The 17,944-nt window shown below is 43.3% G+C and overlaps 1 protein-coding gene across 6 annotated transcripts in view; it reads right to left on the minus strand.

The window, feature by feature from the left end:
* IQCK (IQ motif containing K) overlaps positions 1-17,944 on the minus strand; it is a 152,823-nt gene that overhangs the window by 118,850 nt on the left and 16,029 nt on the right. For 3 of the 6 annotated variants that reach the window (XM_025275258.3, XM_025275259.3, XM_025275257.3), the window contains exons 2-4: positions 17,453-17,517; positions 14,923-15,052; positions 14,058-14,155 (exon numbers count right to left, since the gene is read on the minus strand). In XM_025275258.3, the coding sequence (XP_025131043.3) occupies positions 14,058-14,155; positions 14,923-15,052; positions 17,453-17,517 (293 nt within the window). Of the gene's footprint in view, positions 1-14,057; positions 14,156-14,922; positions 15,053-17,388; positions 17,518-17,944 lie in introns of those variants that run through there. The other 3 variants (XM_025275256.3, XM_044936047.2, XM_044936048.2) reach the window with 3 other exon arrangements.

The raw sequence follows: 17,944 nt of genomic DNA on the forward strand, positions 1-17,944 counted from the left end.
CACCTACGGAAATAGTGAATTTTATGGTATGTAAATTGTACTTCAACAAAGCTGTTCCAAAAAGTTTTATTTATGGTTCAGTTCAGTTGCTCAGTCGTGTCTGACTCTTTGTGACCCCATGGACTGCAGCACGCCAGGCTTTCCTGTCCATCACCAACTCCTGGAGCTTGCTCAGACTCATGTCCATCGATTCAGTGATGCCAACCATCTCATCCTCTTTCATCCCCTCTCCTCCTGCCTTCAAGCTTTCCCAGCATCAGGGTCTTTTCTAATGAGTCAGTTTTTCACATCAGGTAGCCAAAGTATTGGAGCTTTAGCTTCAGCATCAGTCCCTCCAATGAATATTCAGGACTGACTTCCTTTAGGATTGACTGGATCTCCTTGGAGTCCAAGGGACTTCTTGAGTCTTCAAGTCTTCTCCAACACCACAGTTCAAAAGCATCAATTCTTCAGCACTCAGTTTTCTTTATTTATATATTATCCTGTTAAAGCATCTTGAGGTCAATTTCATTTCTTTATATTTCAAACAATGCTGCATTTAATATCCTTCCTCAGAGCTCTTTGTATACAACTACTGAGAGTTTTTGTAACAGCATACAACCTTAGAAGAGAAGTCTCTAGGCCAAAGAGTACATTTATTCTCTGTTTTATTAGGTTCTGCCAGCCTTCTCTCCAGAAGCGTGGGATACCAGTTATGCATTGGTACATGAAAATTCTCTCTGCTCCAGGTTCATCCATTTCTAATATTGCCAAACATTTATATTTTTGCTAATCTATGAGACATGATGAGCTTCCCTGGTAACTCAGTGGCAAAAAGAATCCACCTGCCAATGAAGGAGACTCCGGTCTACTAGACCCTAGCATCAGGAAGATCTCCTGAAGGAGGAGATGGCAACCCACTCCAGTATTCTTGCCTGGGAAATCCCATAGACAGAGGAGCCTAGCAGGCGACAGTCCATGGGGTCACAAAGAGTCAGATGAGACTAAACAACAGTGAGACATGAACTTTTACTTTTATTTCCTTCAACATTAGTGAGACTGAGCATCTTTCGATTTGCTGCTGGCTCTCTGGGTCTCCTTTTTTGTTAACTTCCTGATCTTATCCTTGTTTATTTTTCTATTTCATAGTTCTAATGTGTTGTTGTTCTCTTTTTTCTTATCAATTTATAGGAATTCCTTAAAGCCTGGATACTAACCTGTTGTCTATGGTGCAAGTAGGTAGCAAACATTAAGAGATAAGAGTCAATAAGAGCAGAGATCAATACGAGATGGGAAGTGGATAGCCTGACATCAGAGCCACTTCGATACCCACTGCTGTTATTCCCCATGTGCTTCCGCCAGGGCCCAAGAGTAATCATGACAATATCAAGTTATTTACTGAGCACTTGCGATGTGCCAGGTATTAGCCACATTAATATGTACTAAATATGTAAGTATGAGTTTATATTAATTTTTAAAAGCCTACAAAGCTATTTAACACTAACAGGGCTAGAATTATGACTGACGCAAGGTTTCTGTTTGTTCGCTTTTCTTGTTGGTAGTTTCTAATTTTTCTACACAGAGCAAGTATCGTTCACACAATAACCGTTCCCTTCTTTTCTCTTTTTAAAAAAGGGCAAAGGCTTAGAGTCCTTTAAAGGAGCTGGGTTTCAAAGCAAGAGATCTCAAGAACAAATTCCAAATCCAAAGGGCAGGTGAGGCAAGCTCGGGGCCTGAATCCAGACCAAGCTGATGTAGTCCAGTCCAGTGGGAGGGCAGGAGCCCCAGGGGCACTGCAAACAGCCTGGGGGTAGGGGAGGGTGTACGTGAGCCTCTATCATTTGGGTCAAGAGTCGACTTCCTGGAGTGATTAAGGGCTAAGCCTTAGAGTCAGAAGGACAGATTAGCATCCTGGCTATGCCTCGAACTAGCTCAGCGACCTTGTGTGTGCAAGTGAATTTTGTTCTTTCTAGTCTGCAGTTTCCACATTTATAAAATGATAAAGAACACCACCCACAGCAGAAGACTGTTCTTAAAAATCAGTGAGACCTTGTAAACAAATGTTGAGCATTACAGAGCCTGGCATAAAGGGGACATCCTAAAGGGAAGTAGTTATATTCCTAAGGGTGTAGTCTGGTCAGAGGGTGGGGTTCACTATGTCCTGATGGGCCCAAGGCAGGGTGATAGTAAATAGGGAAGAAATGCAGACCACGAACTCATAGGAGAAGCTAAGGGTACAAACCAGAGACCACCAATTGTTGAGATCCAGCTGACAAATGTGCTCTAATGTTTAGCACGCTGTGTCTAATCTTTTTGAAAACTGTCAACAATTTTATTAAAAATTGATCAGGACAGTTCATGGCAAAGTCTGAACTGGGGGCTTCTATTGAAAACTCAGGAGATATGGCCACACTGAGCCCACAATCAGTAGGCAATGAGAAATGGGGCAGCCACCCCTGCAGTGGGTGAGCTTCTGTGGTGGCCACAGTCCCAACCACTCCCTGGTGCCGCCTTGTTATTCCATGCCTGTTTCAATATCTATCTGGCCCTGCAGCCCTTTGAATGATTTTCCCTTAAGATAAACTGTGTTGATGCACTGGGTACAGTAGGTTGAATAATTACCCCACAAAGATGTCCATATCCTAATCCCCCAAAGCCTTACACGGCAAAAGAACTTTGCAGATGTGATTAAATTAAGGCTTTTGAGATGGGGAGCTTATCCAGGTGGGATCAATGTAATCACAAGAGTTTTTGTAAGGGAGGAGAGAGGGTGAGTCAGACCAGGAGATATGAAGATGGGAACAGACGTAAGAATGATACCTATCGCAGGCTTTGAAAATAGATGAAGGCCACAAGCCCAGGAATGCTGCAGCCTCTAGAAGCTGAAAAAGGCACAGAAGCAGATCCTCCCTGAGGCCCTCTAGAAGGAACACAGTCCTGCAGACCCAGTTTAGATTTCTGAACCAGAGATACTCTATACTCTGATTACGAGTCCTGCATACAAAAAAAAAAACAAAAACTCTCCTGAAGCCTAAATATTTTCAGATATCTCATTGGATGCTTATCAGGTAAAAAACTGTTTACAGTGATCTGAAGCTGGAACTTAGCTCCATTTAATATGTACACACCAAGACTTTCTGCATGGTTTTAATAATAAACATTGATTTTTTTTTTCCAGAAGAGCAACAACTATGTATATTAAGAGAAAATTGTACTTTTTATTTTTTAAATTCAGAACCTGAATTTCTCACCATTTCAGAAAATCATATTACCAGGGAAAACATCACATTACTTGAGTGACTGATAGAACACACGTGATTCTGCTTTCTGTAGCTGTTGTGCTCATGGTGATTCTCCGACCATCTCACAGTATCTTCTGGTGTTCAGTTCAGTTCAGTTGCTCAGTTGTGTCAGACTCTTTGCAACCCCATGGACTGTAGCACACCAGGCTTCCCTGTCCTTCACCAACTCCTGGAGTTTACTCAAACTCGTGTCCATCGAGTCAGGGATGCCATCCAACTATCTCATCCTCTGTCATCCCCTTCTTTTCCCACCTTCAATCTTTCCCAGCCTCAGGGTCTTTTCCAATGTGTCGGTTCTTCCCATCAGGTGGCCAAAGCATTGGGGTTTCAGCTTCAGCATCAGTCCTTCCAATGAACATTCAGGACTGATTTCCTTTAGGTTGGATCTCCTTGCAGTCCAAAGGACTCTCAAGAGTCTTCTCCAACACCACAGCTCAAAACCATCAATTCTTCAGCGCTCAGCTTTCTTTATAGTCCAACTCTCACATCCATACATGACTACTGGAAAAATCATAGCTTTGACTAGACGGACCTTTGTTGGTAGTGTAGTTTATTTTAATTTTTATTTATATGTATGGGTTTCTTTGGTGGCTCAGTGGTAAAGAATCCCCCTGCCAATGCAAGAGAACCAGGTTCAATCCCTGCATGGGGAAAATCCCTTGGAGAAGAAAATGGCAACCCACTTGAGTATTCTTGCCTGGGAAATCCCATGGACCTGGCAGGCTACAATCCATGGGGTCGCAAAAGAGTTGGTCACAACTTAGCAACTAAACAACAGCAAACTTATTTATTTGGCTGTGCCATATCTTAGTTGTGGCATGTGAGACCTTTGATCCACATTATGGTGTGCAGGATCTTTTATTGTGGCATGTGGGATCTAGTTCCCTGATATAGGGATCAAACCCAGGCCCCCTGCATTGGAAGCACAATCTTAGCCACTAGACCACCAGGGAAGTCCCTTTTCTAGTGTAGTTTTATTTGAGCTTTAAAAAAGGAAATACATACTACCTGTATTACAAATAATTTTTTTCATTTCTCCCTTATATTATAGTCCATGATAATTAAATGACCACTATATATACATGTTTGAGTTTATTGTATGAATAGATCATGATGATAATGGCCCCTAAGTGATCGTGCCTCCTGGGACCATGCCCCTTAGCAATGTGACTTTGCTACTTCTATATGGAGTCCGTTTCTCACCCACTTCTGAGTTGCTTTGTGAGTTGCTGGCCTTGTGAGCTGTTTTGACCAATGGAATGCAGTGGAAGTGATATTGTTGGAGTTTCAGAGCCCAGGCCTTAGGTTTTAGCCTTTGTCCTCTTGAAAGGCGGGCCTGAAACCAGCAGGCTGTGAAGCAGCTGGTCTGGCCTCAGCTCAAAAGCTGCAGCCAAGGGCCAGCAGAGAGGCCCCAGATAGGGGAGTGAGGGCAGACTGGACCTCCCAGCACAGCCCTGACACCACCTGAGAGCAACCACATGAGGGAGCTGAGGTGAGACCAACAGAGGAACTGCCCAGTCAGCCCACAGAAATAATAAATCATTGAAAACCTATGGGGTTTTCAGGTAGTTTACTGTCCATAATATATCAATCAGGTAATTGATAAATAAGCAGTATTACTAAGCATTTCATTTCAGAATAGTAAGGAGGGCACCATGAAATATGATGACAAGGGGATGGGGGCCTCAACAAGGTTGATTTCCCATGAGGATTTCCCATGTTCTTAACGTAAAACCCACACTCTTCACTGGCCTATATGATAAGGCTGCTGCAGAGCAACCTTGCCATGGCTATACTGGAAAATAATATAGGGGAGCAAAGGCTCCAAACGTGTCCTCTCTCCACCGACTTACATGTGATTTTTCACTTATTGGCTAACAGATTTGGATACTATTATCTAAATTCAGAACGTGCCTGTACAATATCTATTGTTGGCCCACAGATATGCTTCCACCAGCTATTTGTACAAACTAATCATTTCCAGTCATTATCTTTCACAGAGTATAGTTGTTTAACAACATGTAAAGCCCCATTTATATAGAGGATGAAATGGTTGGATGGCATCGCTGACTCAATGGACATGAGTTTGAGCAAACTCCGAGAGATAGTGAAGGACAGGGAAGGCTGGCGTGCTGCAGTCCATGGGGTCGCAAAGAGTCAGACACGACTGAGTGACTGAAGACCAAAACCACTGCTAGTACCCAGCCAATTCATAGCAGAACTAAAAGACTCATTGACTTTATGTACAGATGCCACTTAAGTTTTCTCTATGATCTATATATTGTCACCAGGTTTATTTAACTTATATGCAGAGTACATCATGTGGAATGCCAGGCTGGATGAACCACAAGTTAGTATCAAGACTGCCAGGAAAAATACAGTCTCAGATATGCAGATGATAACAGTCTAATGGCAGAAAGTGAAGAGGAACTAAAGAGCCTCTTGATGAAGATGAAGGAGGAGAGTGAAAAAGTTGGCTTAAAACTCAACATTCAAAAAACTAAGATCATGGCATCCGGTCTCATCACTTCATCACAAATAGGTAGGGAAACAATGGAAGCAATGACAGATTTTATTTTCTTGGGCTCCAAAATCACTGCAGATGGTGACTGCAGCCATGAAATTAAAAGACGCTTGCTCCTTGGAAGGAAAGTTATGACAAACCTAGACAGCATATTAAAAAGCAGAGACATCACTTTTCTGACAAAGGTCCCTCTAGTCAAAGGTATGCTTTTCCAGTAGTCATGTACAGATGTGAGAGTAGGACCATATAGAAGGATGAGCACCAAAGAGCTGATGCTTCTGAATTGTGGTGCTGGAGAAGGATCTGAGAGTCCCTTGGACTGCAGGGATATCAAACCAGTCAGTTCTTTATTTTTTTACAAAATCATAACAACATAAACATTTTATTGACTTTAAACTTTTAGAATGACCTTTTGGCAAAGTATGGATGATTTAATTTTAAACGAATCAATTCTAAAGGAAATCAACACTGAATATTCATTGGAAGGACTGATATTGAAGCTCCAATACTTTGCCCACCTGATGCGAAGAGCTGACTCACTGGAAAAGACCCTGATGCTGGGAAAGATTGAAGGCAAAAGGAGAAGAGGGCAGCAGAGGGTGAGATGGTTAGATAGCATCATCAGCTCAATGGACATGAATTTGAGCAAACTTTGGGAGACGGTGAAGGACAGAGGAGCCTGGCATGTTGCAGTGCATGGGGTCACAACAGGTGGGACATGACTTAACAACTGAACAACAAAAACAACAACAACAGCATGATCTTTTTACACAGAGTTGAAAACAACTATCTGGGAAAGGATTAAAGAAATCTCTTTCACTTGCTAAATTCATATCATGAAATGAGCAGGGTCTTCATGTAATTCTAAGGCTGAGATAATTGATGGAAATCATAAACTTATGGTTTAGCCCCCCAACTATGTTCTCCAAAAGTTAAAGAATAGAGAAATATCTGCTTATTAAATAATCTGGATTTTATTCTGAACATTTGAAAGATTTAAACATCTAATGACGAACAAACTATTTGGTTATGAAATTCATCAGCCTAACTGATAATATCTAAAATGCTGTAGAGACTTCCTAGAGGTCCATTGGCTAAGACTCTGCACTCCCAGGGCAGGGGGGCCCGGGTTCAACCAGGAAACTAGATACCACAAGCCACAACTAAGAGTTTGCATGCCATAACTAAAAGTTTCCGAGTGCCACAGTTAAGACCTGATGCAGCCAAATAAAAATAAGTACATGTTTTTAAAAATTAAAATTTTAAATGACATATATAATGAATTATACGACTCAAAGTTATTATGTTATTATGAATCAAAGTCAAAATTATCAAGCTTATACACTCTGTCCCAGGCAGAGTCTGTTTGCTTCCATAGGCCAGGTCCTGAACCACTGGACCATGTAGCACAGACCTCCTTACTCATGTAGACACACACACAAGTGCCAGGCATGTGTGCAATTGGCCAAATGCTCTGTGGCCTAGTCTTCGGGTGTTGCCTCTTGCTGTCTCTTTCTCGTCCCACGTCGCTTTCACTGTTTTACTCTCCCTGGTTTCCCATGAAGTGTCCTGGTGCTCACATGACAATCTAATCAAGGGTTCGGCCCCACGAGGTGCCTGCCCCAGGCCTGTCTAGTGCCTCAGTCTCCTTCTCCAGAGCCTCCAGTCATCTTTCCTATTCGAACCTGGCCTCTGCTTTTGGAAGCCGTTAAGAGTAGCTGGCAGTGTGGTGCAGGGGCCAAACTCCTAGACCCAGGAAACAGGCTGCTCAGTTTGAATCTTGGCTCAGCCACTCACTTAGTTGTGCACTTGGTTTGTTGATTAACCCTGGTGCTGCATGGCCCTCATCTGTAAGACAGCGAGAATAGCACCCACATCAGAAGACTATTGGGAGGATTAAATGAACTTCTGTGGCTAAAGTGCTTAGAACAAGGTCTGGCACAAAGTACTGGCTCTCAATGTGCTGGAAACTACTATTCCTGAATTCCAGTCTCTTTTTCAACTCTGGCTCTCTACTGGCTATGAGGCTTCTTCCATTTTAGAGGATTTGCTCCTTACTCAGCGCCAGCTCCAGGGCACTGGACAGATCAGAGCAGCCTCCCCATGGTCTACCTCCCTCCAGGGGTGGCAAATCCAGACAGAGCAGGTACAATTAGTAAACAACCTCTTGCACGTAACAGCTATGTGCTCCTATAACTTAATTACGATCTGAAAAGTAAACTCTGACTTTTGCACAATCAGTGGTGCAGTGGCAAAGAACACTCCTGCCAAAGCGGGAGACCTAAGAGATATGGGTTTGATCTCCAGGTTGGGAAGATCCCCTGGAGGAATGCATGGCAACCCACTCCAGTAGTCTTGCTCAGAGAATTCCATGGACAGAGGAGCCTGCTGGGCTACAGTCCAAAGAGTTGCAGAGTTGGACATGACTGAAATGACTTAGCATGCTCACATATTCATATATTCATCTCACAAATATTTAGTGAGTCCCTACCTTTCTGGGTTCCAAAATCACTGCAGATGGTGACTGCAGCCATGAAATTAAAAGATGCTTGCTCCTTGGAAGAAAAGCTATGACAAACCTAGACAGCATATTAAAAAGCAGAAACATCACTTTGCTGACAAAGGTCTGTATAGTCAAAGCTATGGTTTTTCCAGTAGTTGTGTACAGATATGAGAATTGGACCATAAAGAAGATTGAGTGCTGGAGAATTGATGCTTTCAAACTGTGGTTCTGAAGAAGAAGACTGAGAGTCCCTTGGACAGTGAGGAACCAAACCAGTCAATCCTAAAGGAAATCAACCCTGAATATTCATCAGAAGGACAGATGCTGAAGCTGAAGCTCTAATACTTCAGCCTGATGTAGAGCTCAGATGCTGAAGCTGAAGCTCTAATACTTCGGCCTGAAGCTCTAATACTTCAGCCTGATGCAAAGAGCTTTACCAAGGGTCATTGGTAAAGACCCTGATGCTGGGAAAGACTAAGGAGAGGAGAAGGGGGCAACAGAGAATGAGATGGTTGGATGGCATCACTGACTCAATGGACATGAGTTTGAGCAAACTCCAGGAGATAGTGAAGGACAGGGAAGCCTGGCATGCTTCATTCCATGGGGACGCAAAGAGTCGGACATGACTTAGCGACTGAACTACAACTATGTTCCAGGCACTGCTGAAACAATATCATAGAACAAAACAGAAAATAAGGAAAGCAAGAAGAAATAACTAGAACTCAGCATTTTAAAGGCAAAACACAAGTCAGCAATTACTTGTAAGCTGCTGTTTCAAGATATAATTTGAATGGCCCTAATAAACAATGAATTATGCTGCTGTTTGAGAATCATTTGGAGGCAAGTTCAATTGTAGGTTACAGATAAGAATACTCTGGTTATGTAATTCTGGCTGGAGGCTGGTTATCATTCGGTTTAAGCATCTATTCCCGACGACAGGATGTGAGGAACAGCTGAATGGAGAAAATGCAAATCTGTTGTGCCTATCTGGATAAAAGGAGCTCCACTAGGATCTGACAAATGTTGAGATGGCAATAATGTAATTTTTAAGCCTGCAAAAATAACCCACAAAAGACTATGTGACATGGGGGTGGAGAGGGGAGGGAATTAAATTTAATTAAGAAATTCTAAAATCTTGAATCAAGAAATGAAAAAAGTAATAACAATTCACCCATCTTGCCTATTTGAGATACCAAGCTTCCTGATGAAGACTGCAGGAAGGTGGGGTAGGAAATTGACATTCAATAGTGCCATGACCTGGATGAATATGGATAGTCAATACTGAACTGCTGACATTCGTTTTACCAGCTTTTTCTGTTTATAGACCCTTCAGCAGAGCAACTTCTCAAGTTAATTAAAATAGGGATCTGCTCACTACAGTTTTTTCTGGTTCAGTCAGGGCAACTGGTCTGCACCAGCATATCAGGAGAATGACGCAAAATCAAGGTTTCCCAGATTTGAATTCACTAGGCCTGTGTCTCACAACTAAGCATTTCTGCCGGAGCAATATGAAGAAAACCTTACAATTCTGTCTTTGTTTGGGTGAGAGGTGAGAAGCTTCCTTCCACTACCCCACCCGCCAAAGGCTCCAAGTATCGGTTTAATTGCATTTCGAGGAAGGAAGGGTAAGCCGAATGCTGGACTTTTTTTTTGCTGAGTGGGTCAAGCAGGCTGACATGACATGGTCACGCAGCCAGATCTGAATTGTTCAGGATCCAAGGCGTCTGGAAAGGCTTGCGTGGGAGGAGGTGACTGGAGAGAACAGACATGGCTTTAGAGAGGATTAAAGAAGAATTGCTTAAGAGATGCCAACAAAGCCCTCTTCCCACATCTCTATGAAATTACCAGAAAATAAATCTTCTTGAAGTCCTTGTGTAATTAGATGTTTGAGGGAAGCTGGGACCAAGTGCTAAATAAGGCCTCAGGTAGCCAAGGAATAAAAGCAAGCCCACTCAGGTAACAGGTAACATGTATAACCCATCCTATCTGGGAAGCACCTGTAGCCCAGTAATACTAATGATCAGTCAGTTAACATTTATTGAGTTCTTCCCACATTCCTGGGACCGCTCTAAGCACTCTGTATGCACTACCTCATTTCATCAGCATGATATCCCATTGAAACTGTGTTCCATAGGGTTAACAGAAACTGGTGACTAATAGAAATTCTTGAGCTTGTCTTGAGCAGATAAGAGAACTACTTGTGAAAAGCTCCTCTGCTTAGAACCTGCTTTCGCTGATCAAGCTTGCCTTAATTATTTTTGCAGACTGCATACCCTCCAAGCTTCATGTAGCCTAGATAATATATCAGAAGACTCCATCACTGCTCCCTATAGATAATACCTCTGATGTACAAGTTGCTATAATAACAGTGGCTTAAGCTGTTTTTCAGAAATCTGGAGTCAGTTTTTGTCCAGTTCAAGCTGACCTTAAAACTGCACCTACACAGGTGACCAATGAATGACCTTTTGATGTCAGAGAGCCAAAAACTCTACCCTCAGATCAGGCTAGCACCTCTATTTTTTGAACATGTGTCCCATGAAGAAGCATAACTCAGATATACCTGTGGAGAACAGTCACTGTCTTTTGTCTTGTTCTTGTTTAGTCACTGAATTGTGTCTGACTCATTTGCAACCCCATGGACATAGCCCACCAGGCTCCTCTGTCCATAGGATTCTCCAGGCAAGAATACTAGAGTAAGTTGCTATTTCCTTCTCCAGTAGATCTTCCTAACCCAGGGATCAAACCCAAGTCTCCTGCTTGGCAGGTGGATTCTTTACCACTGAGCCACCAGGGAAGCCCAGCATGGTCTTACTAAAATTAAAAATACCATTTAACAAAGTTAGTAGGCCAAAGTATTAAGAGTCTAAACTGAAGTGAGTAGTCTGTCTGGGTTAAAATTGGCTCTATGATTTACTGGCTATGATTTTAGGCAAGGGACTTAAACTCTCTGAATTTCATTGTCTTATTTGTGAAAGGGAGGTAAATACTCTTAATCCTGTTAGGGAAAATTAAGACTGACATGCATGGAAAGCACTTATACTGCCTAGCACATAGTAAGTGCCCAATGTTAGCATTAATATTATTATGGAATCGAAAATCAAATCCAGCATTTGCAAAATGTCTACACTGTGTCGAATATCAAAGAAGTCAAAATTCAATCTCCCTTTTCCTGCCTCCAGTCACCTGCCCCATACCTCTGACCCTATACTCTTCACTGATAAATATCCCAAGCCCCTTGCCTTTGGGGAGGTGAATCTGAGCCTTGTTCTCCCATCTCCGTGCTTGGCTGCCTTGTGAAGAAACCCCTTCTCTGCTGCAAACATTGGCATCTTACTGTTTGCCTTGCTGTGCATCAGGCAGATGAACCTGGTTCAGTGACACCACGAGCAAGTGCTATTCTTCCGTTCACATGTAAGGAAAAGATGGTGACTTGGAAGGATGAAATGACTTGCCCAAGTCTGTACAGCCAGCTAAGGTGGAGGTAAATGTCAAAACCAGGTAACCCTGACCAGAGACGAGTTCTGAGCCACGATGCTATAAACCAAAGCCCAATTTACTTGTTAATTGCATAATTAATATATAATGAGGATTAGGTAGTGCAATTTGCCACCCACTGCTTTCTTATATTGACTAAACTCACAAAGTGGATGGAAGGCTTCTTCTCTCACTCCCACTTCATGGTGTCCCCCCAGGGATGTGCCCAAGAGAACAGCCTTTCTAGGCAGAAGGGAGCTGAGTCTTGGTCAAGGACATAGTAGTGGAGGTGTTCCCCTGATGTCCAACCACGCACTCATTTAGTGAGGGCCAACTACTTGTTCACCAGGGACTACGGTTCTGGGTAGAATATACGAGGCACTAAATAGAGATACAAAAATAAATCAGAGTATCTGTCCTCAAGGAACTTCAAATGCTGGAGAAACAGACATTTAAAAAATGAAGTGCATTTATGGATCAAGAATGTCTTAATTAAGGATGTCTTAATTTTCCCCAAGAAGAGAAATAGATGAAATACTCTGAAATCTGAGGGCTGGGTTCAATTGCTTCCAGTTTTGGAATAGTAGGCCTGAAAGAGAAGCCACAGTCCTGAGTTTGGAAAAACAAGCAAAACTTAAATATGCAGAGAATAAGAACTCAGGGATTTTTTCCTAAAAAAAAAAAGAAGAAGGAACATATTCAGAGAAGTGTGGGACTGGTACAGGGACCTCCAAGTGGGTCTATCTGCTGGAATGGAGGGTATAATCCAGGAAGGAGAACAGAGAGTGATGAGGCTGGAAGGAAAGAGGGGAAAACCTGTGGAGGGTCCTGAAAGACAGGCTGAGGGGTCTTGGCCTCCTTATGTGGATCCATGGTTCTCAAATGGTGTGCCATGGCCCAGCAGTGTGCCCTAAACTCTTCCTTCACAGGTACGCTGCCTGGTTTCAGATCAATGCCTCATAATTCATTTCTTCTCCTATTAAAGACACAACTGTCATGGTGAGGCCTGTCAGAAGGAATGTTATGCTGAATGGATCAAGTTGTAGTGAATTAGGCTAAGGAATGAAGACAAGGAGGGGCAGTGCTAAAGCAAAATTGAGTGTTTGCTAGAGCATGTGAGAATGTTCTCTCTTCAACATATAAAATTATCAGGACAGTATATCTCCTATTCTTACAGAGATCCCATGCTGAAGGGCAACCAAGCAGATGATAACATCAACTGTGAATGCTTTAAAGACATCTGTCTGGCAGATTGGGGTTTGCATTGTAGTTATGGCCAATATTTCAAAACATCGTTTTGAATCATTTGATCTGGATATGAATCCTAGCTCTGCTATTCACCCTTGATCAACTTTCTGAATCTCTCCATTCCACTGTTTTCTCATCTGCAAATATGCAGATGATATGAATTAGAGGAACCTCAAAGGACTGTTGAGAGAAGTAAATGAGGTCATTGATGATTAAGCCCTTAGCCGAGTTCCCAGCAGAGAAGGCAATGGCACCCTACTCCAGTACTCCTGCCTGGAAAATCCCATGGACTGGAGCCTGGTAGGCTGCAGTCCATGAGGTCACACAGAGTTGGACCCAACTGAAGTGACTTAGCAGCTGCAGCAGAGTTCCCAGCATAGAACAAGCACTTGATCAACGCTAATTGTTGTTTTATTCTCTGCGTGCAGGCCATCCAAAATTCTAGGCCTGTGCAGCGAACACACATACCCAATGTATCCTGTCAATGGCAGAAAAGAGTATTCACTTTGGGGTATTCATGTGGGGGGGGGCACCAGAATTGGAACTTGATTCATACAGAGAGCTAGTAGCTACAGCGTGATAATGACTGGTCACTGAGGACTCGATGTGCGCCAGGGGAAGCATGGCAAGAAGCAAGTACATTCGTGGCATTTGGCATGAAGTGGAGTAGGAAGAGGCCCAAGCTAGGAAGGTCAATCCGGAGCCAGATAAGAGGTAAGGAGAGCTATAATATGGGCTTGTCCTAACAGAAGCAGGCAACTCAAGAAACCTGGCAGATGCCAAATGCCCAGGAGAAGGGCAGGCAGGGAGGCCAAGCAAAGCAGAAAACCTCCCCATAGCCAGGCGGCCAGAGAGATGGCAGTGCGTGTGTGTGCACAGCTAGATGTCCCGGCTGGAGCTGGGTAAGTGACCAAAACACAGGCTTCCTCTCCCAAAGGGATTGTTTTGAAAACAACCACCTGATGGTATAATGAGCTACCATCTGATAAAAATGAATTATTATTTAGAAATAAACAAAACAACTGACCTCAAAACATTTTTCTTTCTTTGCTTGGTGAAGCAGGCTAGCCATTCCAGGCAGCAGAACTGGAAAGATGAACATTTCCAAAAACTCTTTGGGGGAACCTAAAAAAAAAACAAAACAAAACATTCCCATCCCAAATCCCAAATGGCCCAAGTTAATCTGGGAGGAACATTTGCTTCTGAACCAAAAAAAGGTACTCTCCATTAAACAACATGACCATAAATGTTACATTTGACTCCAGACTGCTGAGTTGGGCTCTATTACTGAAGAAACTTAAAATATCCCCGAGTACGGTGGGGCTGTAGACCGGGTCCCACTCGGGGTCGAGGTCACAGGCACAGCCAGGGGCCCAGCTCAGCTGGAGGGAAATACACAAGAGGGGCCTGGTGGGAACTGAGGCCACAGGGGAACAGGGCAGGGTACGAGGTTCGGCTCCTCAGGGCACGGTGATGGTGGTTGCCAAGGCCCAAAGTACACTGGCTGAGGGAACAGAACAAGCCAGCAGGAGAGGGCCTGGCACCAGCGGGGAGGAGGAATGGGAACTCAGGGAGGAAGACGAGGACACCTATGTCTCTGGCTTCTGCACACCAAGCAAGACAGCATGATATTTTCTTTTACTCTGTACGTTTTCCCCCTTTGTATTTAACGTAGAACCTAGTTATGCTTGTTATTGATCATCTTTATATTAATACATTTCAACCTTAAAGATACATCAGTGGAATAAAGGACACTTTAATTAAAATAAGAACACATTCTTTCTTATTACGTGGTCTCCCTGAGTTCTATCTGTCCACCCAGTCCCCACCCCATGATTTCCCAAAGTTACAAGTCCCAAACCATAGACCTGAGATCTCACTTCCTTACGTACATGTTTTTGGGTCCACTGTTTCCCGTTTCACTTGAGAACAGGATGCTTGTGAGGCCACGGTTAAACGAGGAACTGGATAAAGGTGTTCTGCGTTGAAGCCATGGAAAACCATTTCCTCCAATGGCGACGCCTGCGGTGGTGGTGCGAGAGAGAATCAATTCATATTGTTTAAATAACTGTATTTTCTTTTATAATCTAACAAAGAATAAAATTCTGTGTCAGACTTTAGATTCGAGGGGGCATACTGAGCACAAATCTTTCTCTCTCTTCCCTCCCAAGACACCTATAAATGACAATCAAGAAATAAACCCCTAACAAAGAACAAAAAAGAAGAAACATCACTTTGCTGACAAAGGTCGGTCTAGTCAAAGCTATGGTTTTTCCAGTAGTCATGTATGGATGTGAGAGATGGACCATAAAGAAGGCTGAGTGCCAAAAAATTGATGCTTTCAAATTGTGGTGCTGGAGAAGTCTCCTGAGAGTCCCTTGGACTACAAGGAGATAAAACCAGTCAATCCCAAAAGAAATCAATCCAAATCTTCATTGGAAGGACTGATGTTGAAGCTGAAGCTCCAATACTTTGGCCACCTGATCCAAAGAATTGACTCGCTGGGAAAGACCCTGATGCTGGGAAAGACTGAAGGTAGGAGGAGAAAGGGGTGACAGAGAATGAGATGGTTGGACAGCATCACCGACCCGAGGGACATGAGTTTGATCAAACTCTGGAAGACGGTGAAGGACAGAGGAGCCTGGTGTGGTGCAGTCCATGGGGTCGCTAAGAGTCGGACGTGTCTTAGCAACTAAACAAGAAAGAATAGGAGGGCTGTCAGTGGGTGAGACATCTTCAAACATTTCAAAAGAAGCAGGATAAAACCTGTTGTCAGGTAATGGAGAGGAGTGGCAGCTCAGAATCCACAGGAGGAAACTGCCCTCAGAAGGCAAGAGTCCATGTTCCCACCAGAATGCTCAGCGGCTTCAGTGCTCCGAAATTCCACCCCACAGAGTGTGGAGATGAGCAAGGAAACAATATACAGGTGAGGTTAGGTGAAAATGCCGCTGGGGTTTCCTTGGCCTGCCCCTCTGCCGCCCCTCCCCCTGCTCCCGTCAGCATACATGACGCTACATTCACAGCAACCCATTGTATCTTGCTCTCCCTCCTTTCCAATGAATCTTTTGTAAACAGTTTAAACAAGCAGCCTGGGAAAGAGTACAACTACTCAGAGTGCCAGGTCGGCAGTCAAAAGATTAAAAAAAAAAAACAAAAAAAAACACAAACCTCAACATTGATTTGGAGGCTCCCAGCTCAGTCCCCAAATAGGGACTCCCTGCCTGTCAACCTTGAAGAAAAGTCCTCCAGAGGACAATCACCCACCATGAGCTCCCAGTCAGTGTTTCTATTCATAGAAGTGACCCATCCAGAAAACAAACCTATATGTATGGCAGGAAAAAAAAAAAAAACAAAAAAACCTGCCTCTTTGTAGAAAAATCCACCAAGGCCTGTATTTTAAATTTTGAATTAAAAAACCAGAACTTTCTACATAGGTGAGGAACATCAACAGCATAAAAGACAAAGATCAAGATCTATAAAGAAGAATTGACCCTGAAGAGACACAAATAATTCAGGGAAGAGAACTGCAATTAGTATTTGGAGAGAAACTTGAAAAAGCACTGCATCCATAAAGCAAGAACAGGATGCAAGGAAAAAGGAAAAATCACAGGCCATGGAAGTTCTTAGACACAGAATTTCTAACAGGGGCAGCTGTAGTGTGATACTAGAAGTCTAGAGATTAGGTTTTGGACCCATTCCAGTGACACTGCTCATCCCTCATAGCCTTACCTTTTTATTTTAAACTCCATTAAGACCTATTTTATTCCCAAGTGTATTGCCTTAAGTAAGTGTTAGTCACTCAGTCGTGCCCGACTCTTTGCGACCCCATGGACTGCAGCCCACGAAGCTCCTCTGTCCATGAGATTTTCCAGGCAAGGATACTGGAGTAGGTTGCCATTTCCTTCTCCAGGGGCTCTTCCCAACCCAGGGATTGAACCTGAGTCTCCTGCACTGTGGGCATATTCTTTACTGAATGAGCTATAAGGGAAGCATCAATATTGCCTTGGGGCCTCCCTTTCTGATGCCCTGTCCTTGGCCCTCTCTCTTCCTTAGTACAATTTTAGCCCACCCAGCTATGCAAAAAGAAATCTGCTCCATCTGCAACACTGTCCCCAACATGGAAGTGACACTGAATTCACTGGAAAGGGCTTCCGCATCTAGGATCTCATTTGAGCCCTACAAAGGCCCTATGAGTCAGTCAAGGATGACCTGCTCCATTTAACGGACGCAGAAACTGAGACTCAGAGTGGTTGTGTGATGCCCTTTAAGCAGCAGAGGCGGGACTGGCCACTTCTGGTTCTGGTTCCAGGGCCTTTCCTTTCCCCACTTCCCGATTCATGACACTGTCTGATGCTCACCAGTTGTCAATGCTGTTCTCCAGTTAGAACCTTTCAGTTAGGTTGGGGCCCAGGTGATACTCACAGTAACCACAGCATCTTGTTTGACTTTATATCCTTCAGGAAAGGGAGGAAGCTCAGCTTCATACTCTGCAGGGAGTGGAGGGAAAAAAAAAAAAAAAAAAAGACCCTCAATTCCATACTTCATTAAAGCTTGATGTAATTTCGTTTCCTCTGAATAAAATATTCTTAAATTTTATTTTGGTTAGTGGTTTACAAAAGTGAAAAAACAACAAACAGGGTGTTTATTTAAATGAGTGAGAAATGATTCTTCTCTTGCATGAAAGAGTCTAGGCTTTATGTAAGAGTTTGAGGCTCTTCCTAAGCAGGTAGATTTAGATTTTGCCCCCCAAGTTATGCTCACGACAAGGGATAAAAGAGGAAGAAAATGAAGAGCATGGCTCAGGGAAGACACCAACGGCATACAGGAAGGAGAGGGGAGAAAAGGAAGAAGAGAATGTTGTGTATAGGAGGGCAGAATAAAAGAGACAGAGCAAGATGAGCCATCTTAGGCATT

This window comes from Bubalus bubalis, chromosome 24 (genome assembly GCF_019923935.1).
Source record: "Bubalus bubalis isolate 160015118507 breed Murrah chromosome 24, NDDB_SH_1, whole genome shotgun sequence".
Lineage (NCBI taxonomy): Eukaryota > Metazoa > Chordata > Mammalia > Artiodactyla > Bovidae > Bubalus > Bubalus bubalis.